The 25,016-nt window shown below is 40.3% G+C and overlaps 2 protein-coding genes across 3 annotated transcripts; one reads left to right on the top strand and one right to left on the bottom strand.

Annotated features, from left to right (window-relative positions):
* Positions 1 to 346: 346 nt before the first annotated feature.
* LOC119744412 (cold shock domain-containing protein E1-like) lies at positions 347 to 16,676 on the bottom strand. Its single transcript, XM_038220336.1, has 23 exons — positions 16,547 to 16,676; positions 15,459 to 15,718; positions 14,607 to 14,769; positions 13,536 to 13,630; positions 13,039 to 13,078; positions 12,552 to 12,648; positions 11,665 to 11,825; positions 11,391 to 11,447; positions 11,064 to 11,164; positions 10,074 to 10,200; positions 9,244 to 9,330; positions 8,419 to 8,591; positions 7,706 to 7,877; positions 7,265 to 7,360; positions 6,897 to 6,941; positions 6,260 to 6,385; positions 5,970 to 6,110; positions 5,231 to 5,403; positions 4,210 to 4,336; positions 3,452 to 3,554; positions 2,744 to 2,931; positions 1,298 to 1,461; positions 347 to 1,136 (listed from the first exon to the last, which is right to left on the bottom strand). Exons 3-23 carry the CDS (start codon positions 14,628 to 14,630, stop codon positions 974 to 976), a joined length of 2,460 nt encoding a protein of 819 aa, XP_038076264.1. The 5' UTR covers positions 14,631 to 14,769; positions 15,459 to 15,718; positions 16,547 to 16,676; the 3' UTR covers positions 347 to 973.
* LOC119744413 (protein arginine N-methyltransferase 3-like) lies at positions 16,620 to 24,995 on the top strand. Of its 2 annotated transcripts, none has more exons than XM_038220337.1 (13): positions 16,620 to 16,688; positions 17,035 to 17,259; positions 17,879 to 17,928; positions 18,273 to 18,381; positions 19,290 to 19,479; positions 20,009 to 20,216; positions 20,810 to 20,931; positions 21,100 to 21,172; positions 21,784 to 21,889; positions 22,297 to 22,484; positions 23,283 to 23,369; positions 23,497 to 23,547; positions 24,251 to 24,995. In XM_038220337.1, the coding sequence occupies exons 1-13, from the start codon at positions 16,646 to 16,648 to the stop codon at positions 24,446 to 24,448; spliced, it is 1,650 nt and encodes a 549-aa protein (XP_038076265.1). In that variant the 5' UTR covers positions 16,620 to 16,645; the 3' UTR covers positions 24,449 to 24,995. The 2 variants fall into 2 exon arrangements, with proteins under 2 accessions (XP_038076265.1, XP_038076266.1); XM_038220338.1 differs by having other exon boundaries at positions 16,628 to 16,688; positions 17,038 to 17,259.
* The last annotated feature ends 21 nt before the right edge of the window (positions 24,996 to 25,016 follow it).

Raw genomic sequence — 25,016 nt, 5'->3', positions numbered from 1 at the left:
GACTTGTGACTGACTTGTGATTGAGTTGTGACTTGTGATTGACTTGTGATTGACTTGTGACTGACTTGTGATTGACTTGTGACTTGACTTGTGACTGACTTGTGACTGACTTGTGATTGACTTGTGATTTGACTTGTGATTTGACTTGTGATTGACTTTTGATTGACTTGTGATTTAGATGGGTGCCAAAGATTTCCTGACTAATGGTATACAAAATTTAACTGTGTCTTCCGGGAGCCTGACCCAATTTGACAAGGGGCATATCAATGCCAGTTCTGGCCACGAGCTCGATGAAAGCATTTGGGCAGAATCGGGGCGCGCAATTTTTTAAAAACATTTCTCGCAAAAAAATGTATTATTCATTCTTTTAATTTAATACTTCTTCACAATAATACCTTCTTGGCAGTAGTCCTCTTTTCCTTCTTAATTCATTGTAAATATCTAACTTTTTCTTTCTTTTTTTTTTTTTTTTGGTTAATTTTTATTTGGTTAAATTTTTCTTGGTTTTTTTTTTTTCTTTTTTTTTGTAAGTTTTTCTTCTTTTTTTTTTTTATTTGTCAGATTTCGTTTCAATATTTTGTTGTTTTTTCTTTGCTTTTTCGTACATAAGTTTTTATATTTTTTTTCTTCACGTTTTCTACCTTGCTTCAACACTCAGTTGGTCTGAAAGTTGAATTGGTATTTTTCACTCAACCACGACAACAAATGTCTATTTGCATATCAACTCAAAGACATTTTCACCGGGATTCTGCATCACATTTACTTTTCATGAGTTTTTAAAACAAACCCCATAAACCCTCACAATGATGTTCCGTCTTCCCCAATTCTTCAACTTCGAAATATCAGTCCCGTCAGCCAGCACGCAAGCTTGACCTTTTTCAACCCTACTCCCAAAATTACAACTCACAACTACAAAACCATTCCACAAAACTGAAAACCCTTTTTCGGATTGAGGATTTTAGGAACTTTCTTTTTAGATTTCCTTTTCGTTGTCTCCATTTTGGGTTGTGCGGGCAAGGCTGAATCCTTTGGTTCCATCGGGACCTCTGGGTACTCTGGTGGCGATCATACGCGGTCCTTTCTCCTCACTTGGCATACTCTTGAGACGACTGAGGTGTCCTGGACGTTGGATCTCGCTGTTGAAATAAGAGGACACATTCAGTTAAAAATAACTCAATTTAATTGATTTCTGTACTTTATTTATTTTTTTTGTTTACTCAAAGGGGGTCTCCTTATGGGCAGTTTCAAAACGAAAAATTTGATGGAAAATATCAATCATAATGCCACCCATGCCCACCTGAGTCGACGGATGTTGATGGCACTGTGGCGGCCATTTTGTTGATTCTGGATCAGCACAAATTCAACCTCGTCTCCGGGGTGCAAGTCGAATCCGTCCTGTACCTCACTCATGTGAAAGAACAGCTTCTTGCCTTCGCCGGGGTCGTAGTTCAAGAAACCAAACTGCGGGAAAGGAAACCCTAAATGTCAGTCTAAAACTATTAACACTCAAAACTATGGGGGTTAAAAAATTACAGCTATGTATCTGACTTTACAAGTAAGCGTGGATGAACCATGACAAAGTTCATTTGAATAGCTTATGACTTGACTTGGGACTGGATGACTTGTGATGGACTTGTGAGGACTTGCAGGGACTTGTGATGGACTTGTGAGGACTTGTGATGGACTTGTAAGGACTTGCAGGGACTTGTGATGGACTTGTGAGGACTTGCAGGGACTTGTGATGGACTTATGAGGACTTGCAGGGACTTGCAGGGACTTGTGATGGACTTGTGATGGACTTGCAGGGACTTGTGATGGACTTGTGAGGACTTGCAGGGACTTGTGATGGACTTGTGAGGACTCGCAGGGACTTGTGATGGACTTGCAGGGACTTGTGATGGACTTGTGAGGACTTGTGATGGACTTGTAAGGACTTGCAAGGACTTGTGATGGACTTGTAAGGACTTGCAGGGACTTGTGATGGACTTATGAGGACTTGCAGGGACTTGCAGGGACTTGTGAGAACTTGCAGGGACTTGTGATGGATTGTTTGGGATTTGCAGAGACTTGTGATGGACTTGTGAGGACTTGCAGGGACTTGTGATGGAATGGTGAGGACTTGCAGGGACTTGTAATGGACTTGTGAGGACTTGCAGGGACTTGTGATGGACTTGTGAGGACTTGCAGGGACTTGTGATGGACTTGTGAGGACTTGCAGGGACTTGTAATGGACTTGTGAGGACTTGTGAGGACTTGCAGGGACTTGTGATGGACTTGTGATGGACTTGCAGGGACTTGTGATGGACTTGTGATGGACTTGTATGGGCTTGTGATGGACTTGTGATGGACTTGCAGGGACTTGTGATGGACTTGTGAGGACTTGCAGGGACTTGTGATGGACTTGTGATGGACTTGTGATGGACTTGCAGGGACTTGTGATGGACTTGTGAGGACTTGCAGGGACTTGTGATGGACTTGTGAGGACTCGCAGGGACTTGTGATGGACTTGTGAGGACTTGCAAAGACTTGTGATGGACTTCCGGGGACTTACAGGGACTTGTGAGGACTTGCAGGGACTTGTGATGGAATTGTGAGGACTTGTGAGGACTTGTGATGGACTTGTGATGGACTTGTGAGGACTTGTGATGGAATTGTGAGGACTTGCAGGGACTTGTGATGGACTTGTGAGGACTTTCAGGGACTTGTGATGGGTGGGGGCTAGGGTTTTGAATTGTACACATACATGTCCCTTGATGCAGTCCACATGAGTGCGCAGAATCTTCCTGATGGCGACCACGTTACAGGCCCACTCCTTGCCGTTGTCTACGGACGAGCAAAGCTGAAACTGCACCGGGTCGCCTCTCTGTAGGAAGTCGTGCTTGTCTGATAGGCTGACGATGCAGTAGGGGTAAACAGCGCCCTCGCTCTCATCTAAAGAAGAACGAGAACGCGGCATGAATAGGACAGTCCAGGTCAAATGAAAATTGGCGTAGAACAGGAAATTCATGGAATACTACAATTTGTAGCGAAAAATTATCGTTCAAATAAACACCATCAATGCAATGTGAAAAAAATTATCCTTAAAGTCTACAGACTAATTCACCGACCTACATTAAAAGCTATTACCGATATGATTCTGTACGTGCAGACTCAATGCACTTGCAACCACTAGGTGGCCAATAATGCATTTATAAACGCCTCCAATTTAAGAATGCCCATGACCAGCACACACATGTGAGCCACCACCGTAAGGCCACGTCCAAATTCCTTTGCTACGGCTTGAAGTTACACACATGTCAATGGAAAGCGGCTTCAGCTGACTGCAGCCGCTTCCCATTGACACGTGTGTAATTTTAAGCCACAGCCAAGTAGTTCGGATGCGGTCTTAGCAATGTCTTGTAAGTTGTAACAGTGGTCATTGGATTCATCTATAGAGGGCGCAATCTCATACCTTCGTTAATGACTTGAATGAGACCGTTATATTCAGCTTGCTGAGGGTCGATGTTCCTCAACGGACGAATGACTTTACCTTGGAGAACACCCGGCTTCTTGGGCTGTGCCAGAAGACAAAAAAAATAGACAATGAAACTTTTTCTTAAATTTGTGAAAATTTTCTCTAATTTAAGATCCGAACAAAACAGTGGGAATTTGTTTTCCTGAAAGTATTGATTGGCCTTATACACAATGGATATGAAATTGAGGCAAAATTTTTTTTAAAATCAAGCAATGGAGAAATAAATATGATAACTATATAACACAAATATAAATTTTGTAATATATTATAATGAATATTTCTAAATAAGAGATGAAGCACTGTTTCATGTTTGAGGCCCAAATGCAAAGTACTTAAGAAACTAAAGCAAGCTCCGACATTAAAAAATTTGTATGGAAACTTAGCGTGAGTGTAAAAGCCTGCTCATTGGAGTTTGAATAGGTTATGAGGCAAGCCACTCCACCCCCACTTGCCCCTTTCCACCCAGGAGTACAAATGGGTACCGGCATTAGCTGGGGAGTAACCTGCGATGGACTAGCATCCCATCCAGGGGGACAGAAATATTCTCAGTCGTTTCGCCCCATATTGGTTCATGACAGACTTTACTTATACAGGGAACATGGTATGGAAGTGTCATCGCATGAAAAAGTCAATTTGTTTAATAACAAATTAAATTTGAAAATTTTTAAAAAAAACATGAAAACTGAGCAACTGACCTCTACAGGGATGGTTCCCTTGGGTAGCTTAGTGACCTCCTCAGCGCTGATCTTTGGTCCTTTGCGGATGAGAGAGTAACTCACTTCATCTCCAACCTCCAGATCGTTCACATCGCCAGAAAATTCGCTGTTGGCAGAAAGAATTTCAATTTTATTTCATCCACAACGGACAACATTGGAAGGTTAAAACCTGGTTAAAGCCTCTACATCATACCACGTACGTGGTTGCAGTTGCATATCCCATTAAAAATCATGAAGACAAACTTGAGCTGCAGGAATAAAGTCAATCAAAATGCATCATGATTATATTCAATTTCTCAAAAATTACTTAATATGAGCATTTCATCTTGATGGAGCATATTAATTATACTCTTGTATATAATCAGTGAAGATGCCATGGAAATCCGTTCATGCCAACCAGAGATCTAACAGATTGTAACAGATTGTAAAAGATGTCACAAATCTCATTTGGGTTCGTCAAGTACATATCTTAAAGGGATTGTACAACATTGGCTTTTGCTGACAGTTTCAGAAATAAATGGATTGGAGGATAAGTATGTTACATAAAATATTGTTAAACTGACTTGTTTCATGTTTTGGGCTTGAAGATGCTGGAAAAACCAAGAAAACCTATCATGTTCTTGTAGTCTGGTTCCCTGACCCCACTTAAGATGAAACGAAGCAATTAATACACTTTGGGGAATTGTAAGGTCAGAGAATCAGTCTAGCAGGCTTGTACCCCTTCACAGGTGTGTGATCAATTGCAAAGAAAAGTCAGAATAACTAAATATGAAAAATTAAGAACAGTTTTTGAAAAAAGCCAGTTTTCTCCAACGCTGGTCGGCCGACCAGCGTTGGAAAAATACAGTTTTTCTTGAAAATGTCAGCCCACCAGGAGCCACGATTTTAAAGGATGTTTTAGACTGTCATTCCCTAACAATTTAGTAAGGTATTTCGTGATAATTTGACCATTTCGTTTTTTGATGTTTGCAAATGTTGTATTTTCCCTTTAAGCTGCTACCTGTAGTGAAAGAAAACCTCGTGGTCGTGATCGTCTGCTTCTATAAATCCAAACTTCTCTTTCAAGACAGCGATGTAGCCTTGCTTGCTGGTCTTAGCGCTACGGTTCAGCACCACGATGGTGACAGCTAGGCGAGACCCATCTCTCTTCACCTCGGCAATGTTGAATTCCACCTGAGGAGTATCACACAAAAACTTGCTAAGCATCTTCTTAGCAGGAACCAATTTGACGGCCCTGCTAAGCACAGAATTTTGTGCTAACAGAGCCTCCATCTTCAGTATGCCCAAATAAATATGCAACAGAACAATACAACTTTCAGTTAATAATAATTCAGTAATAATAATAATAATAATAATTATAATAAGCAGGCATTTATGTAGCGTTTTAGGCCCCAACTGGGTATCAAAGTGCTTTACAATTATTATTTTCCCTGTTTTAACGGGCAAACACTCCTGAAACCTTCTCAGCTCCCTGGGGAGTATACAGCTCAATGCTGCCTGTTAGGCGCAAGGAAGCTAAATCAACCACAGTAACCATCTCTGCCCTCACAGGTACCCATTTACTCCTGGGTGGAGAGAAACAATGAGTGACAAAGTGCCTTGCCCAAGGACACACGCACCATGACCCAAGGCTGGACTCGAACCCACAACCTGCAGAATTACCCGCAGACCACGAATTCAATGCTCCAGACCACGAGGCCACAGCACTCCACAGTACAATGTTGTCTTTTAATATCTACCTCATCACCCAGATCTGGTGGGATGCGCACGTCCGTATCCTTGGCGTGAAATTTGACGGACTTTGTACTTCCGTTATCTTGGTAGCTGATGCTGCCCAGTTCTGGCGTGTGGTCGCGATTTTTACCCGGGCTGCGCCCCCACTGTTTGGAGAAAAAAACAGCCCCAAAACGTTAGTATTACCATTCTTTTACACCGGCCACACGTGTGAATAACTGCAACTGAAAAATTGGAAACTAAAAACCAGGGAACATCTACCAGAGTTTCTTTACAGTTGTGGTTTGGAACCTACCAAGTTATCAGGCAGTTTGTCCACCGATCCCTTCAGGCGCTGGGGTAGGACTATTTGGAAAGTGACGGTGCCTTTGGGGAGCTTCTTGATCCTAGTAGCAATCTGCCGCTGGGGCTGAGTTGGGTCCTGGAAGATTAATTCAGTATAAATACATGACTCTCCAGCATAAAACCAGTCAGAAGTTGCACAGCTTTATTTTGAAATACAACTTATAATACATTGTACAGGCAAAAATTATCAAAACAAAGATTTAGGCCTTAGAAGCTATACTAATGAATATATTTCACTTTCAATGATGTTAATTGCACATTTCCTAAGGAGTTCATTTGAGGAAACTTTAATGGCAAATTTCTTGATGTTTAAAAAGTTCGAAGCCTGACAATTGGGAACTGAAAAAAACTATCATTCCGTCAGATTTTGTCTGATTCCCATATTCTATACATCAATGGAAAGCTTATTCAGTGTCCTTTCCCAAAATCCCAGTTTGCAAGAAATTGGTCAAAGTGACTGGTTTTTGTGCCTAGTAGGGAAGAAAATGGATGGGAAGTAAACAAAGATGAGATGAATTATTTGAAGAGAAGTATTGAAATGGAATGCATCTGGAAGGTTCTGGGTAACAGGTAGATTTAATACTGACCGTCATGACAGAGAATTCCACTTCATCCGATATGTGGATGTCACCCTGCAGACAAACAAAAATAGAAATTACCTTAGTATTTAGAATATCAAATTCTCTGATAAAATCTCTACAATTCAGATTTAGCCCAAAACGGAGATAGATTTTTATGATCAGTACCCAATTCTGTAGATCTACCAAGAATGTTTCCAAGGTTTTTCTCCCACCTAAAAAAAATTAACTAAAAATACAATCATCTTCAGACCTTCAGACCCTTCAGACCTTTTAGGATTCAGTACTTCTTGGAAATTGAATAAGAAATCACGGAATTGTACTTTTAACACAATAACAAAATTAGTTCTTTTATTATCAATAGTAAAGTAACTTACAGAATGCAGCATTTCGTTGAAATGAAAGAACATCCTGGCGTCTCGATCCACACACTTGATAAATCCAAAGCCATCCTTGACTGCTGCGATGATACCCTGTTGGGTCAAAGGTCACAAACTAAAGGTCAAACATTTCAACTTTTACAGAAAAAAAACACCTTTATGGGCTATCCCAGCAAAATGCCCCCCCCCCCCAAAAAAAAACCCTTTTAATTTTAATGCGATAGTATTTTTAAGTATCGATATGACCTCAATAGTGGTTCTTGGCCCTTCACTGGCAAAATTTCAAAAGCACTGTATAGTAAAGGCTGTTCGACGGTTTGCGAGATAAAACACACAAGATAGTTGAGTGGGACTCGAACCCAAGACCTCTTACCCACAAGTATAGACATCTAAACACCCAACCACCACATGAAAAGAATGGTCTGGTTGCAGACTCACCGTTTCCCGGACCTCTTTTCCTTCCTTAAAGGTCTTCTCCGACAACTCCAGATTGGTGGCTCTCTGTAGATGGTCGCGTTTGTCGGTCGCGATGTTAAACTTGGCAATGTCGCCGACGCAGAGTGTGTATGCATTCAGTATGTCTTTGTCTCCGTAGGAAAGCTCACGTTTACTGGAGAAAAAAACAACATATTTATAAATTATGATAAAAAGTTCTCGTAAATTGGCGACACAGCCTGCAATGGCTCAGATTTGGTACAAATATTGTCAATCTAAAACAGGGTCTAAAAATTGCATGAAAGGTCTAAAAGATGTGTTTCTTTCTGAACAGATGATCTCTTTCTCTCAAAATCAAAAAGTCTGATTTCAGATTAAAGTCTGAAAAATCTCATGCCAGTTGGATGGCTGCAATTTTTCACTTAGTATTTATATTTTCTATTTTCTGAGTGTCTGCAACTCTCCGAAAAAGGCTTTAATTTTGGGTTGCTAAATTATTTTTGAGCACCAAATAATTTGAATTTGCAATTTAATAATTCTATAATTGAATATGGGTGAATTTTTTGTTTGATATCTAATTCAATAGTGAATAGCTTTCGTATGCTTACAAAAATAGTGAGTTAATCAACATCCGTTAGTGAGAAAAAAAATTATATTTCCTGAGTGAAACTTGAACATGGAGATGGGAGAGCAACTCAGTATCTTTTGTGACATACCCTCCATCTTCCAGGACGTAGATGAGTTTGCCGGGGAATGGGTCGTTAGTTTTCTTGGTTGTGAAGCGAGGGATGGTCTTGGAGATGGTCCCTTCCTCCAACTTGTCGCCGATGTCCTCAAAGATGACAGTGCCGGTGGCCAGTTTCTTAATGTTGATGGCTACTTCTTTGTCCTATTGTCACAGAAAACAAATTTAATGGACAGATTTAAGTTGCGAAAAGAGGTTTTAATTAAATTATAGGCTCCCTGTTTCTGGTATAAGCTAGAAGCTGCACCCATTATGTAAACAGTTCTTGAGATTTATTATTCCTGTCTTAAAACCCATTTTTAACAAGATATTTTCATTGAGTTACAATATTTACCTTTTTAATTAATTAGCTTATAAATTGTAAGGTTTGTTTGTAGTGTGATAATTGTACAGAACTTCAACATCTGAATTCACAATATTTTTTTCTTTCTTAAATACACCACATTTTGGGAAACTGACTAGGATCGTAATAATTATTTTCAAAAGTGAAACAAAGAAATTGACAGAGTGGTGTCGGGACCTTTGGTTTTTAAATATATACTTTATTTTTAGAACAGAGTCAACTTGGACCTGCGGGCTGTCACTACAGAGCTGAAGCGACTACGAGAAAATGGGGACAAAATTGACAAGCCAGCAAGATTGGAAATGATAAAATTGTTTGGGGGACAATGCAAACAAAGAAATGCCTATCGGGAATATTGGGATACACATTATCCAAAGATAAAGAATAAAGAAAAGTGGGTACATAAAATTTGACAGACATGAGTTTGGGACAAAAAATAAACTGAGGAATTACATTTCTATATCCGACTTCAAACTCCACGTCATCCCCAAGTAGAAGGTCGTTGATGTCCCCTGTGAAGCTGCTGTAGTGAAAGAAAATCTGGAGAAAAAAATCAGTTCGTATTAAAAAACTGTTTTGGTCTTTCATCAGAAGTATAAACATATATCCAGACTTTTATCAAAAATATCTGACCAGAATGTTTGATGACAGTTAGTCAACCTATGACAGGCATGCAACTGGGGAAAAAAAGAGGAAATTCAAATTTTTCCCAGACTTTGTGAAGTGTTTTTTTTTATTTTTAAAAGCACACATGGAAAGTTTTTAAAAAAAGGAAATTAGCTGATCCGAGGAAAAGTTGCATGCCTGCTATGATTAACCAAAGTTCTCGATTAAAACTTTCTCATGGTGCAATTTGTTTCTTCTGCAGGCTAGTAAACTCATTTATTTTCATACGCATGCGTGATACATATCACATGACTGAATAAATATGTCATGTGATTTGAAATAATTTCAAATAGTTCAGATTCCATGGCAAAAAGCATAACATCACTATGGTCTTCTACGCTAGGTCGGTGGCCACAATGCTGCAGGTTGCGCGTTCGAGTCCCAGTAATTTTACATTTTTGTTTTTTCTTTCTCACAAGTGAATTTTCTTTTTTAAATTGTGAAATCCTTTTTTTTTTCCTGATGCATGGCTCTGGAAGATTTTTTTTTAAAGGAAGTTAAGTCCGAGAACCATTCCTTGACTATACTTGGTTGCAGAAAAAATAATTGCGTCCCCACTATGCCAACATGAGTAGACCAAATACTGCCCTCTATAGTTCAGGCACACAGCCTGTTACCTCTTTGACGACGTCAGCTCTCTCGATGAATCCAAAGGACTCCTTCATGGAGCAGACCACGCCTTGGTACATCGGCACCTGGACTGGTTCCACCATGCGGATCCTACGAGCCTGTACGTTGCCATTTCTTCCGGGATTAAAAAAAAAAGGAAAACGTTATTTCCTAAATAATAAGACCCGGAACCAACTTTATTGAACTGCACAACTTAGAAATTTTCTACACACAAAAAATTCTTTCTCAGCAAAACAGCTTACTGTTTCCTATCTTCTTCTTTTTTTAAGACAGGAATGTGTTATTCTGTCAATGTAGAGAATTTCCTAAATAATAAGACCAAGGGCAAACTTTATGAACTTGCTCAACCTAGAATTTGTGGGGAGTGTGGCCTAGTGGTTAGGGTTCGTGACTCATGATCAGAGGGTCAGGGGTTCGAATCCAGCCAATGGTTATATGTTGTGTCCTTGGGCAAGCCACTTCACCCCCACTTGCCTCTCTCCACCCAGGAGTATAAATGGGTACCGGCATTAGCTGGGGAGTAACCTGCGATGGACTAGCATCCCATCCAGGGGGAGTAGAAATGTTCTTAGTAGTTTCATGCTACTGAAACCGGAGATAAACACCGGCCTGATGGGCCAGACTGGCTCGTGACAGACTTTACTTTACTTACTTAAACCTAGAATTTGCTTAGCACACAAATTAGTTCCATGGCCAAACTTTTTCCTGTTGTTTAATCTTTTGGAAGACAGGAATGTGTTACTCTCAGATCTTTCTAAATAATAGTAGATGGAGCCAACATTCTTTGGGCTACTCCACCTAGAAATGTTCTTAGCGCAGAAAATGTTTCCTCTGCAAAAACAGGTTACTGGCAGTTTTTATCTTTCTTTTTTTTAACCAAGAATGTTACACTCAGACTTTCCAATATAATATGACCAGGAGTCAACTTTTTGTTTACCTACAAATTTGCTTAGCGCAGAAAACATTTCCTCGCTTACCTTTTGTCAGTAGCAAGAAAGAACGACACCTTGTCGCCTTTCTTGAGAGGGCGCCCTTTGTCGTACATGTCTTCAATCCCGTATGCAAGGAAGAAGCTTTCCTGTAACAGAATTTGGATTGGGATGTTTATTCTCTGCCCAATATTATGAATTTTCTCGCAAAATCTTTATTACAAGTTTCACCCTACCATCTGTTAAAACTAGGAATTTCTTGACCTTCTTCAGTGTACAGGTTTCTTCAGCTACCATGACATTAGTTCTTTTGGGGAATTCAGGGTGGCAGTGCGTGGATTTCCCTGATATAAGAGATAAATAAAGCTAACTTACGCCGTTTATTTCATAGGCAACTTGTCCGTATTCTGCAGTCGTTGGACAACCGGCTGGCTGTAAACAAAATCGAAACAAACAGAAACAAAAATTGCATAGCAGAAAAAGGTTACCTTTGGAATGTCTCATTGGCCCAATGAGTAGGGTAATAATGATGTAGCGCCTTGAGCACCAATACTGGTGGATACGTGTGCTTTATACAAGTAAATACAGACTATTATTATTTGGATTATTATAAGTCTTTCAATCCACATATTTCCACAGTTTTGCTTACTGTTTTCAGCCGGCTTGGCTTAGCTTCCTGCACGACGAGGCCCGACAACGTCTCTTCGGAAATAAGTTCGTTGGAGATGGTCCCTGGGCTGAGTTTGATGATCTTGCTAGCGATGGGTTTACCGGTCCGACAGTCGGGGATGGTCTCAAATTCTACCGGGTCTGCAAAGGAGTCAAGAAAAGGAAAAAATAATTATATCAATGTATCAAAGCGCTTCACTGTTGTTGCCCCTGTTCATCAGACCAAGAGTCCGGTTTTCTTCAGGAGCTAAAGATCAGTGCAATCTGATCTGTACCCATTAAGATATTCATAAATACACCTGGATGGACAGAGGCAATTGTAGTAAAGTGTCTTGCCTAAGAACACAAACACAATGTTCCTTTCAGGGTTTGACGTGAGTTAGACAATGTCACCATAGGACCAGGGCATTCTAATACAAAATTTATCACCTAAACTTAACCCTCCTGCTATTTAAGCAGTCACAGACAGTCAAAATTCACTTCCACTTCCCCTGCTGTACTTTTAACAAAGGCTAGTCACCAGCAGTCAGATCATATGTCAAGCAAGCACTGTGACTAGTCAAACTGGGTCAACAGACAAAGCAGGCAAGTTGTGGTCGCAGCTGTTTTATCACTCACCCGGAGTCAAAGCATAGCTGTATCAAGTTACTTAAGCAGTCCAAGGCAGTCAATCCTGCTTTATGTGGGCTGGGAATTCTTAAGGGTTGAAAACAGTCACCTGATTGATTTTGACTGCAAGGACAACTTGGCACAGGATGTATGTTTGCAATAGGAGGGTTAAAAAAGCTAAATTATGTTTATTTCACCCATTCTTCGATTTTTAAAAAAATGTCAATTGTGACCAAAAAACATTTTGTTGTAACTTACCCCCTATTTTTAGGTTCTCCATGTTACCATCGTAGTGACTTCCATGGAAAAACAGACGACCCTCTCGGTCACAGCATGTAATGAATCCATAGGAACCCTGAGGACAATAAACAGAATGTGAAAATATTAACACAGGATGGGAATACAAAAGTGAAGTCAACGGACATTCCCCGCCCCCAAGATGTATAGCCCCTCCCACAAGAAGTTTTCCGATTAAACGATGCGAGTTATATGTTGTTGATGCAACAGACATGCCCTGCCCCCACAATGTATAGCCCCTCCTACAAGAAGTATTCCAATTAAACGATGCGAGTTATATGTTGTAGTTGCAAAGAATGTGACCAAAACAGAAAAGCAACAAAGTGTGGATAGCACGATTCAACACAACTGACTTTTGCTGAACAAATATCCGCATAATAATGTGATACATACTGTTCGGACACAAAACGGCGGATCAAAAACAGAAGCGCTAATATTGGACACTTACCAACATTTTCTCTATCATTCCAGTTTCTCTATAGGATGCACTGTGAAAAAGAATAAAATTGAAATAACAAATGATTATCCGACAGATCGTGTTCCTATCAGGAGAGTGTACAGCCATTTCAGCTCAAAGTACCTGAAGTCAACCATAATAACTATCTCTGCCCTCACAGGTACCCATTTACTCCTGGGTGGGGAGAAGCAATGAGTGACAAAGCGCCTTGCCCAAGGGCACACGCACCATAACCCTAGGCTGGACTCGAACCCTCAACATGCAGAATTACCCGCAGACCATGAATTCAATGCTCCAGACCACGAGGCTACGGCACTTCACGAATGACCCCAGAGTATAGTCAACGGCAAATTAAAGACATGCACAGTTAACCTGTCTGAAATTATAATCCATCGCGGTCGAAATTTTATAATTTTTTTGGTTCAGCGTAACTTTAGAACACCAGTCAGAAACAGCTATCCCAGTGGAACAACAAGCTTGGTATTTACCCATTCTGGGGTGGAAAGCTGGCTGCTCGGTTCAGTTGGTGGTTGGCTGGACGGAAGGGCTTGATCATTCCAGGGGAGTCTTGGGAATTTAGTCTCTGTTGGTAAAAATTAGAGTACAGTTGCGTCAAAATTAGAGTACAGTTAGGAATAAAAAAGAGCCCTACTTCTGGTACAGTTTAAAGTCAATTTTGAAGGGTTCTGTTGTTGGAGTGTGAGAGCAATTGATTAAATAAATATACATAATAATTTTTTCATATATTTATAGTTGCATACTGGTGCTTGAAATTTTTGGGGGAAACGTAATTTTTTTAAAATAAATGTTACGGTGGATTCTAAAGATAATTTGGTGGAATTGTCAATCCTAATAAAACTATGGCGACCTTTGGCCTAAACAACGTGATGATAAACAAATAGGGCAGTTCAAGTCCACATATTTTACCAGTTGAAGCATGAAGTTGCTAAAAGATTTAACAGCCCGCTGCCTACAAACTGAGGCATAAAAAGATTTGAAACTTTGCATGGTGGTAGTGTTTACTGGTGAGGTTTATGGTAACAGCATGTGGAATAATCTCTTTTGAGATTGGAATAATCTTTTTTGAGAAGAAGTGTGCTTCTGAAAAAAAAGTAAAAAGTAAAGTCTGTCCCGAGCCAATGTGGCTCATCAGGCCGGTGTTTATCTCCGGTTTCCTTGGCATGAAACGACTGAGAATATTTCTATTCCCCCTGGATGGGATGCCAGTCCATCGCAGGATTACTCCCCAGCTAATGCCAGTACCCATTTATACTCCTGGGTGGAGAGGGGCAAGTGGGGGTGAAGTGCCTTGCCCAAGGACACAATATATGGCCAGCGGCTGGATTCGAACCCCGGACCCTCTGATCACGAGTCACGAATCCTAACCACTAGGCCACACACTCCCCAATCTGAAAAAAGCTTGGTTGTAATTGTGAAACTCGACATTCCAAGCAGTATGCTCTGATCGTCTCCTGATCTCTCTCCTGAAGACAATCTGAGCATGCTGATCGGTGGACAACATCCTGGCCTTCCAAAGTTTTGAAGACTATTTCCCCTACCTTCCAAGATGGGCTGGATGCCATAATGACAGACTGACTCTGACGAGATCTTGGGACGAAGCAAGGTTTTCCCCGCTTTCAAAAGAGTTTTCCTCTGAAAAACTCTTTGCCCGTCCTTGACGGCTGCCGTATAGGTACACGATCCTGGCAATCTGCAACTTGTCTTGAAAAATAAAGAAAAGAACAGAATTAATTTTTTTCTAGGAAGGAAGGGGGACATTTGGCAAGCCTTTTTACTGAAGCGGGGAAAACACCTAGGAAATAATCATAAGGGCATACACACTGCTTTGAATAGCCTCGGGGGGGGGGGGGGGGGGGAGGAGGGAGGGGAAGTAGTGGAGTCCATGACAAGTCCATCATAAGTCCATTCAAATGTCCATTATCAAGTAACAGTGGTTGGACAATAACAAAGGAATGCCTTTGTCGAAACTCATTTAAATATCTTGTGAGTTGAATTGGAACTGGAGGACTTGGGATGGACTTGGTAGAGACTTGTGATGGGCTCAACTACATCTCTGTCTCTACTAGGGATCAGGTTGGCGTGGCAAACGTTGGGGACTTACAATATCTACCTTATACATTACAGGTGTCTCAAATGTTGTTCTTATGTTACTTTAATTTAGCAAGAATGGAGGCACAAAAGGTTTACTCATGCCTATCCCAGCAATACAAAACCATTGCCCTCTGAGTCCGTCTTAACGCATGAGGTCTATAGAAATAAATGTTCCATCATTCTCTGGTTACAGTGGCATGATGGGGCATATTTCTATTGTTTCAATTGTTATTACTCCTAAGATTGCAACATGAGGAAAAAAAAAAAACATCGATATTGGATGCTGATTAAACTAATACCTTTTTGCTTGTAAAAAAATCAACAAACAGAGTTCAACTTCTGGGCTGTTTGTCGCAGACTGTAGTAAACTCCTATTTCAAATAGAAACTCTCTTTCTCTGATCGTCAGCGTTTGGTACGGTTAGGTGTCTCTGTGTACCAACTTCTCTCAGGATCGGTGGCTGTGTTGAGCTGGGATTATGCGACGTTGATGGAACGAAGCTTGGATAGGCGGGAGTGCATCTCATGGGATAGCTTAGAGTCGGTGATTGTGCCAATAGCTGTCAAGAGAGAAAAAAAGAAAAAAACCTCTTATTCCACCAATCAGGGGCGAGGTATCATGCTGACAGGAATGGATTCCCTTTTACCTCTTGAGGCAAATCTGAAATGTTTTTATCATCTAAAAACATGATTTTAAATGACAAACACACCGAAATCAAAATACAAACAAAACAAACAACAACAATAACATTTCAGAGAACCTGAAGAGAAAAGAAAACCTTTCAAGCATTTCTGCACAAATGTAGAAATACGTCTGAGAAATACGGGTTTTCCACATTAACTGACGTGACTGATATCGGCAATGACTTACCAACACTGATGTTAAATGTGGTGAAAAGTGACACAAGAATACCTTATTCTCGACATTCTCTTCAAATTATTAGAAAATAGTTGATTGAACCGAAAAAATTTAGGCCTACCCTTTCAAAACAAATCTGCAACTAGATTGTTCAGTAAACATGGTAAACATGTGACACTGACAGACCAAAATAAGTGAGAATAATGACAAAGCAATCAACACCAATAACATCAACAGAAAAATGTGGGATCATCTACTTCAAATGAACTAGAAAAACTCCAAATAATGGAACCAAGGTTTTGTCTTTTGTTTTGACACTCGGACTGCGTAAATTCATGATGAGTCACCGCATTGACTTCGTCATTTCCCGTCCAAGAAAAAAATGCCAATTCTTCCGTAAAAACAATTCGAATCTTGAGCAAAATAACCAAATAACAATTACCAAAAACTCTTTTGTCAATAAAATTCAGCAAAACTGTATAAAATTGACAAAATAGGTGACAAATTCGACTTTTAAATTCCAACCTACCTCAACACAGCGCGGCAGCACGTCTGTCCCAGCACCATCTTTTTGTGTACGTAAAAATGATTTTTAACGTTAGTGCGCCCTCACGTGTCGTTTACCAAGATGGCGCATCCCACGAAAACCACATGTGCGGCGTTAATGAATGGTAAAAAAAATAATAACCGTGCAAATACAACTAACAAAACTCACGATCTTTCAATTTTTTTTATTTTCCGGTGACTAGAACCAAGTTATTAAATGCTGGCATTCTAAGTTGGCAAGATTTTAAACCAAATGGACATGATTGATGGAGTTTAATTCAAGGTTTTGTATTTGACATGTTTGATTTGTACACGAGAGAATAGGCTAAGAGGGGCGGGGTTTAGCTATCGAGTAGGGGGCAAGGCATCACTTAATTGATTTGTTATTATCATTATTATTATTAGGCCCACTAAAAATTTAAAGCATCGTTAGGTCAACTACTTGCTTTGATTTTTTTTGGTTATCCACAGCAGGTGAAAAAGATGTAGACGAAGCCGACTTCCAAGACGATTTGGATGAGGATGACGACAACGATGATGCCTGGTTGGAATGTGAGGAGGATGCTGATGAGACGGGAAACCAAACAGCAAGATGTCTGTTCTGTGAGGCAATGCTGCCCTCTGTTGAGGAGGCGCTTTTCAGTCATTGTCCCGAGGCTCACAAATTCGACATCCGACAAATCAAGAGAAAACATGGTAGAGTTCCGTCATTGTTGCATTCCTCTTTAGTTCCTGAAGCTTCCGAGGCCCACAGATCCCCAACTTCATAAACAGTGGCACGGATACCGCCACACTGGGACCTCGAATGCAGAAAAACATTTTAACAAAATCAGGCAAATTTCACCGAATCTTAAGCTGACAAAATTCTCCAAAATGTTCATGAGGCAAAGACAAGGTCCTCAGTATTTCACCAGCCAAGTTTGAAGTCTCAAATCAATTTTTAACAAAGACTTTCTTCAGCATTTTGCACCTGAGAGTGAAGCCAAGTGATCTCAATTTGAAGCCTAAGACAAGACTGGTACATGTCCAACTTTTTGAAAAGATTGACCCTTCAGTAGTCTGGTGGCAGGCTATGGAGAATATGTAGAAATGGAGACTAGTACCAGATGTTTCTTCTGACACAGTTGACCAATGCTGTACTAAAGGGGTGTTGGACTGGTTATTTTCATGTGCCAGTCCATTTTCTTGTGTTGCATGTTTTGAATACCTTAAGTTTGGGGAATCTCATACATTGAAAGTCCCAAATTTTCAGACCAACAGGAAACCAGCTACAAACTTGATACTTAATATTCATCCTTATTTTCTCTCTTTACAGATCTTGACTGTATTGCCTACATCAAATTAGTCAACTTTATTCGTGCCAAGGTAGGTACTTGAAGGGGAGGGGGAAGACTGGACACCATCTTCCTATGAGGGCGCTGTTCAAATCGGACAGTCATGGGCACTATCGGACAATAGGTGGCACTCTTTATGCCGACGTTCGCGGGACATAAAACAAAGCTAGTTCACTTGTGAAAAAAAGGACACTCTACACAAAAAAAGGCACTCGTGAAAAAAAAGGCACTCATGATAAAATACTGGGGGGGGGGGGGGGAATACCCCCCTTAACCCCAGAATGCTGTGCCACTGCTACAGGATAAAATCTGACTTGTTTTGGCAAATTTGAAAATGATTCCCAGTTGAAGTAACTCTTCTTTCTGGTTTACTAGAATGTTTCCAGTTCTGACGTCAACGCTGTTAATCCGACAAGCAATGCACCCTGGGATTGCGATGACTACATGAGGCCCGTACTGAGTAACGATGCAGTCCTGCTATTTGGTAAGTCGCTGCTTCATTTATCATAAACTCTATGAAATGGCTACGGCTAGCGGTAACCCACGTGTCTATGGGATGTGGCTTCAGCGCTTCCATGGGTACATGCGTTATTGGTAGTCATAGCCAAGTTATTTGGACGCGACCATATGAAAAAGTTAAATAAAAGCCAGCCTTTGAGCTTTTATGAGTGTGTTTGATTGACCTTTAGTCATGATGGTGGAGGTAGAACCCTTCCTGCCCCCATGACACCCGCCATCCCCCCCCCAAAAAAAAAAGGGGGAGGGAGGGGGTATAGCGGCACATCTGATCAATGAGGTATACATGAAGTTAGGTTACAAATATGATATATGACTGTAAGGTTGAGACAAGAGACTGTAAGGTTGAGACAAGAGATGGAGATATTGACCCACAACATTAGCTCATAAATATGCATTAGGCCAAAAAAAAAGTCTCCGGTTTCTGGTATGGAGCTTGTCCAAAAAGTGGTGCGGCAACGCGGCTTTTTTGTTTTTTTACCTGATTTTTTTTGCCTCAAATGTCGGCCGATGACTGCAAATGGTGCCCGACTAAACTTAGTGCAATTATATGGGAGTCCAGAGAGGTCACATAAAGCTTATTCTCGATCATAACCCCATCCAAAAACACGTTAAAATTGTGCAGCAGCAGGATTCCAGTCAAACCAGTGAGTTTGGCGGTTTTGAGACATCATCTTTCATTGAAAAAAAACTTTTTCATTTTGCCGACGCGCATGGCTACGGCGACGCGCGCGCATACCAGAAACCGGAGACTTTTTTTTTTGGCCTTAGTGTAATATTCCACTATTTTAGCAATTCCTCAACTCACCTCAAACTTCTCAAACCCAACCCTTCTTGAATGCTCGCCAAGTTCTCTCAATTATCACATTCCCACAGACATAGAATCTTTAGATGACCCGGACCAATCTGATCCGTCCCAAGCATCATCCCAAGACAACCTTGAAGAAGTCAGGATATCAGGCAGCGAGTACAATGCATTACTACAGAGACTTCAGTCTGCCGAGCAGAGAGCCGCGCTGGCCGAAGAGTCCTTGGCCAGAGCACTGCAGGACCTCAGCATGGCCAAGTGAGTTCGCAGACGTATTTTGAGTGACCATCTACCAGCAACGTTCTGTTAATTTGTAATGTCACTTTTTGAGGATAATACATTTGAATGAGTTCATCAACAACTTTGAAGTGGTACCAAACTTCATGTATTCCTACTTTCCTACCCACTTTTTTTCCAAGTCAGTCAAAAATGTACTTATACTGCCTTATAAATGGGCCTTTTTTGGAATTGCTAATCATTCCTGATTTTTTGAGCTGAGGAAAAATACAACAAACCATTCATTTCTGAAAACAAAAATTCAAAACAGCCAACTGACTGATTTTGTTTTAGTTTTTTGTGCCAAAGTGCAAAATCCACATGTGCAACTTGACAGCATGTTAGTGTTGGACAGTCTGTTACACAATCCTTTCAAATGATTTTCCAGAAGTTTTTTTTAACAAAATGTCAAACCTGAAGCTTGAAACATGTATCGTATGCAAATTGTACAGTGTCCAACGCTGACTCCAACGCTGACACCACTATTCACAATTTTTCTATTCCTCACCAGAGAATTCGCCCAGAAAGTTGTCGCCTCCCCCTATTCATCAGGGGAGGGTCTCACTTCACCCCTCCCGGGGAAAACTCCACATGAAGACCAGGCCTACTTTGATTCCTACGCCCATTACGGCATCCATGAAGAGATGCTCAAGGATAAAGTCCGCACCGAGAGTTACCGAGACTTCATCTATGACAATCAACACATCTTTAAGAACAAGGTCTGTGTAGCATCATATTAGAATCTTAATTAAGGATGGCAAGTCTCAATAGGGCTCGCTCAATGACGGCCATCTCTGTAGGAGAACTGCAACTGCGTATTTTACGCAATCAAGCATGCAATACCCAGTGTTGAAAATGTTCCAAACACGCGGGCTTGTTGCTCGAAATGTGTTCGAAATACGACGCAGCCGATGCGCGTTATGCAAGTTGACGCTCAAAATGCCGATGCACGTGGATGGTCTGTAGAAAATGACGTCATTTGAACGATACCTATAAATGATAGATAAAACTTGACACATTTAGAAGTGTTGTAGTCGACGTACTTGTGATTGCTCACAAGTAAATCACAAGTCAATTCACAAGTCCAGTCACAAGTAAATCACAAGTCAATTCACAAGTTAATCACAAGTCAATAAACACGGAATGAATAATGACAAAGTAATAGATGTCAGTTGATTTTGGACTGGAGGACTTGTGATTGACTTGTTGCAGAATTGTGCGGACCATCACAAATACCTCTACTTCAAAACTGAAGTAAAGATAACGATGATTTGTGACTTTTTTGTTAATGTTGTAATTTTGTGATGTACAGGTTGTGCTGGATGTCGGTTGCGGTACGGGTATTCTCTCCATGTTTGCTGCCCGGGCAGGAGCCGAGCATGTGATCGGAGTCGACCAATCAGAAATCATCTATCAAGCCATGGATATCGTTAGGTGCAGTATTCAATGTCCACTGTATTCTGAGACTTGCGGGTTACAGTTCTTGTGGGGAGCTTCTTGGTATCATTTCCATAAAGATTTTTTTTTTAAAGATCAAAATTACGTTATTGGCAACTTATGTGAGATTTTGTGCTGTTCTTCTATAACCTACAATCCTCACAGGCAAAATAAACTGGAGGATAACATCACTTTGATCAAGGGACGAGTTGAAGACATCAGTATCCCTGTTGACAAGGTATTGTTATCCACTGTTCTCTAATCTGCCGAGCTGCCACCATGCTCATGCACATGTTACACACTTTCTTCATTAAATTTTTGAGGTGTGCTTGTAATTTAGTAACGCACTGGTCGACGGAGCTCTGCGCGCATAACCACCTGCACGCAAGCATGGTTGCACCTATTTGGCTTCTTAATTTGGTTTTAAGATTGGTCTAAAATGTTAAGCTTAGTATGTCTTCTTTATCAATAATTTCTGGAGTTAAAATATCTGTGGGTTGCAGTTGCTCTGAATTCTTAACCCCACAACCTCATTATGATTGGCAGTTAAGTTTCAGATGGGAAGTTTGAAATATGATCGAAGTAGGTTCATGAAAACACTAACGAAAAAGTAACTTGAAAAAAACAGACCTTATTTATGCGTTAAGGCGGATTCAGAGGGCAATGGTTTTGTATCGCTCGGATAGGCATATGTGTACCTTTTGTGCTTTCATTGTTACCGAATTAAAATATTCAAGAACACGTTCTGCGACACCTGCAATGCATAAGATCTTTGTTGTGTACATTGGTATTGGTTTTTTTGCCTTATATTTTCATCATTTTTCAGAGTGTTCTTTCATTTACCCTCAGGTTGATGTGATTATCTCGGAGTGGATGGGTTACTTTCTGTTGTTTGAGTCCATGCTTGACACAGTGCTGTATGCAAGAGATAAATACTTGGCTGAAGGTGGAATGGGTAAGCCCTTTACAGAAAAAAAAATTGACATAATTGTGTGGAGTGCCGTAGCCTCGTGGTCTGGAGCATTGAATTTGTGGTCTGCGGGTAATTCTGCAGGTTGTGGGTTCAAGTCCATCCTGGGGTTATGGTGTGCGTGCCCTTAGGCAAGGCACTTTGTCACTCATTGCTTCTCTCCACCCAGGAGTAAATGGGTACCTGTGAGGGTAGAGATGGTTATTGTGGTTGATCTCAGTTGCTTTGCCCCGAAATGGCAGCATCGAGCTGTATACTCCCCAGGGAGCTGAGATGCTATTTAGAATGTTTCATTGGCCCAGTGAGCAAGGTAATGATAGTGAAATATACACAGTTTAATTCCCATGTCAATATTAAGTAACCTATGTACCCGCCTTTTTACCATTCCTCAGTTTATCCTGACCTTTGCACTCTGAGCTTGGTTGCCATTAGCGACAGCGAGAGCCACGCCTCCAGGATTGCATTCTGGGACGACGTGTACGGCTTCAAGATGACGTGCATGAAATCCTGCGTCTTGGAGGAGACCTCGGTGGATTACATCAATCCTGAGACTGTCATGTCCGACGCTGCAATGGTCAAGGTTGGTGACAAGCTGGCAGTGTTGTAGTCCAGGGGCTTGCGACAGATCACAAGTCCAGCATAAGTCCAATCAGAAGTAAATCACAAGTCCAGTCATAAGTTACAGGGATGAACGATCACAAAAGAACGCTTTTGTAACAGTTCATTCGTATGGCTTGTGACTTGACTTGGGAATGGATGACTTGTGATTGACTTGTGATGACTTGTGATGGACTTGTGATGACTTGTGATTGACTTGTGATTGACTTGTGATGACTTGTGATGACTTGTGATGGACTTGTGATGGACTTGTGATGACTTGTGATGACTTGTGATGACTTGTGATCCATCATCGACTACAACAAAGCAAATTTGTTGGGAATCTTGCAGATTTTGTACAGATTTACAACCCATTGCTGTGTTCACAATGTTTGAGGTTGTAACTTTCACCAGTGCACTTTATTCTTTTCCTTAAATCCATATTCCGCCACTGAGTGAAACAATCACTACTTGATGCTAAGATCATTATATTATCAATTATATTTGAGTAGGTCTACTAAAATTACTCTAAACAATGATTGACGGAAAAATCCCCACAGTTTTAAATCACAGTTAATCTACAATCATGGTAGGGAATTAAGACTAACATTATCAGTTTACTTCTACGAGTGGGAATTGAAAATGTCAACCATATTTCTTGTAAGTGAGAGAACTGCATACAAATCTTGTAAATCATTCAAATTAAATTTATAGGAAAATGGTAATTACATCCATTTAAATGTTTAATCATGTTAAATTTGGTTTGCTTTTGTGTCTTCAGTGTTTGGATGTGACAAGTGTCAATGTTAAGGATCTGGAGTTTACGACGGATTTCAAATTGAAATCATCAAGGGACAGCAGTTGCACAGTAAGAAAATTTTCGAAAAGTAACAATCAATCTGGAATGTCCATCAAGACATGAAATGAAATTTGAAGATATGAAATTCAAGAAATATGTCATATTTTACGTGAATTTTTCTCTTTCAACTTTACAGGCACTGGTTGGATATTTTGATGTGATTTTTGAGAAGAACTGCAGGAAAACAGTAAGTTTACTTGAAGAAAAAAAGCCCAAAGCCTTGAAGAATTTGGTTATTTGATTTGTTGAAATCTTATTTTTACAAAATCATAGTTTACTTGAAACATTGCTGACAAGCCGTGATTATAATTAAACTCTACATTAATATCACTACCAGTAACTCCATAAACAGTTGATTTTTTTTCAATTAAATGTACATGCACTTGACAAAAAAATGTACCATTCCACCATTTTGTCTAGATTCTGCTTTCTCATATATGTGACAAGTGTCAAACTTCTAACTATTTCAGTCCAAAGATTAATTCCTCCACCAATATTGTTGCATTGAGGTTTGCTATGTTGGAAACTCCTAGTACTAGCTAGAAAACTCAGATGGTAGAACACTGGAACTGCTATTCCGTGGTCTGGGGTTCATGTTTGCAAAGCCAAACAATCTTTTAGCCAAAAACACCTGGCTTTACTTACAAAAAATGTCAATACAGAAAAAAAAACAGTTTAGTCAATCTGTGAACCTCCATTTTTTGGGGTAATTGACTAGCATTCTTTTAATAAACAAAGACATTAAAAGTTTCAGAGACTGCCATTGTAGGGCTGGATAGCATAGTTGGTAGAGCACCGGATGGGTAGTCCAGAGGTGCTGGTTCAAATGCCGTTCCAGCCAAATCTGTGTTCAAAATTGAAAAGTTTGTTACCTTTATTGCTCCCTACAGGTTATGTTTTCGACTGGTCCAAGCAGCCAGCGTACACACTGGAAACAGACTGTGTTTCTCCTGAGGAAGCCCATTCCACTCAAGAAGGGGGAGGTTCTGTCTGGCAAGATCAACTGCTGGAGGGACGCCACTGACTCTAGGAGTTTGATTGTGACCTTTGACCTTGAAGGAGCGAGGCTGAAGTACTTTGTGAGGTGAAAGGAGGAGGGGCTGGGGTGGGTCTAGGTACCAACTGATATTACTTGGGGAAATTCTTACAGCAAATTTCTGTCTTTTTTGTATTTTTCAACAAAGCATCTGTTGCCATACATCAAATGTAACTACACAGGGAACTTTACATGAATTTCTTGGTTATCAGAGAAACTTGACTTAAACACTAAGCAGGATTTGAAACAGTGACCTTTGGAAAATCTGACTAATACTCTACCAACTAAGATATGTAGTCCTACATTTGAGATTTCCCCATTTGTCATAGCATTCTTGTGGATGTGTTTGTAACAAGCCATGCAACCCATACCTAAAGAAGCATTAAAGAAGTTAATATACCAGACCTTACCTAACTTTTAACTTGAATGTAACTTTTTTTATCGAGGGTGCAATTTGATTGTAGTTTCAATGAATTCCACTCATTATAGAAAGAGTTCAGATTTGTTCCACTAATTTTTGAAAGACTACAGATTTTATGAGTGAATGAATTTGTCTTTGGAAAATCATTAAAATAATTTAAACCAGTTGTTTGAAGGAATTTTTGAATGTTTAATTGTGT

Source organism: Patiria miniata, unplaced genomic scaffold (assembly GCF_015706575.1).
Source record: "Patiria miniata isolate m_02_andy unplaced genomic scaffold, ASM1570657v1 HiC_scaffold_7, whole genome shotgun sequence".
Classification (NCBI taxonomy): Eukaryota; Metazoa; Echinodermata; class Asteroidea; order Valvatida; family Asterinidae; genus Patiria; species Patiria miniata.
Note: the sequence above shows the minus strand (reverse complement) of the source record. Positions and strands in the feature narration are given on the sequence as shown.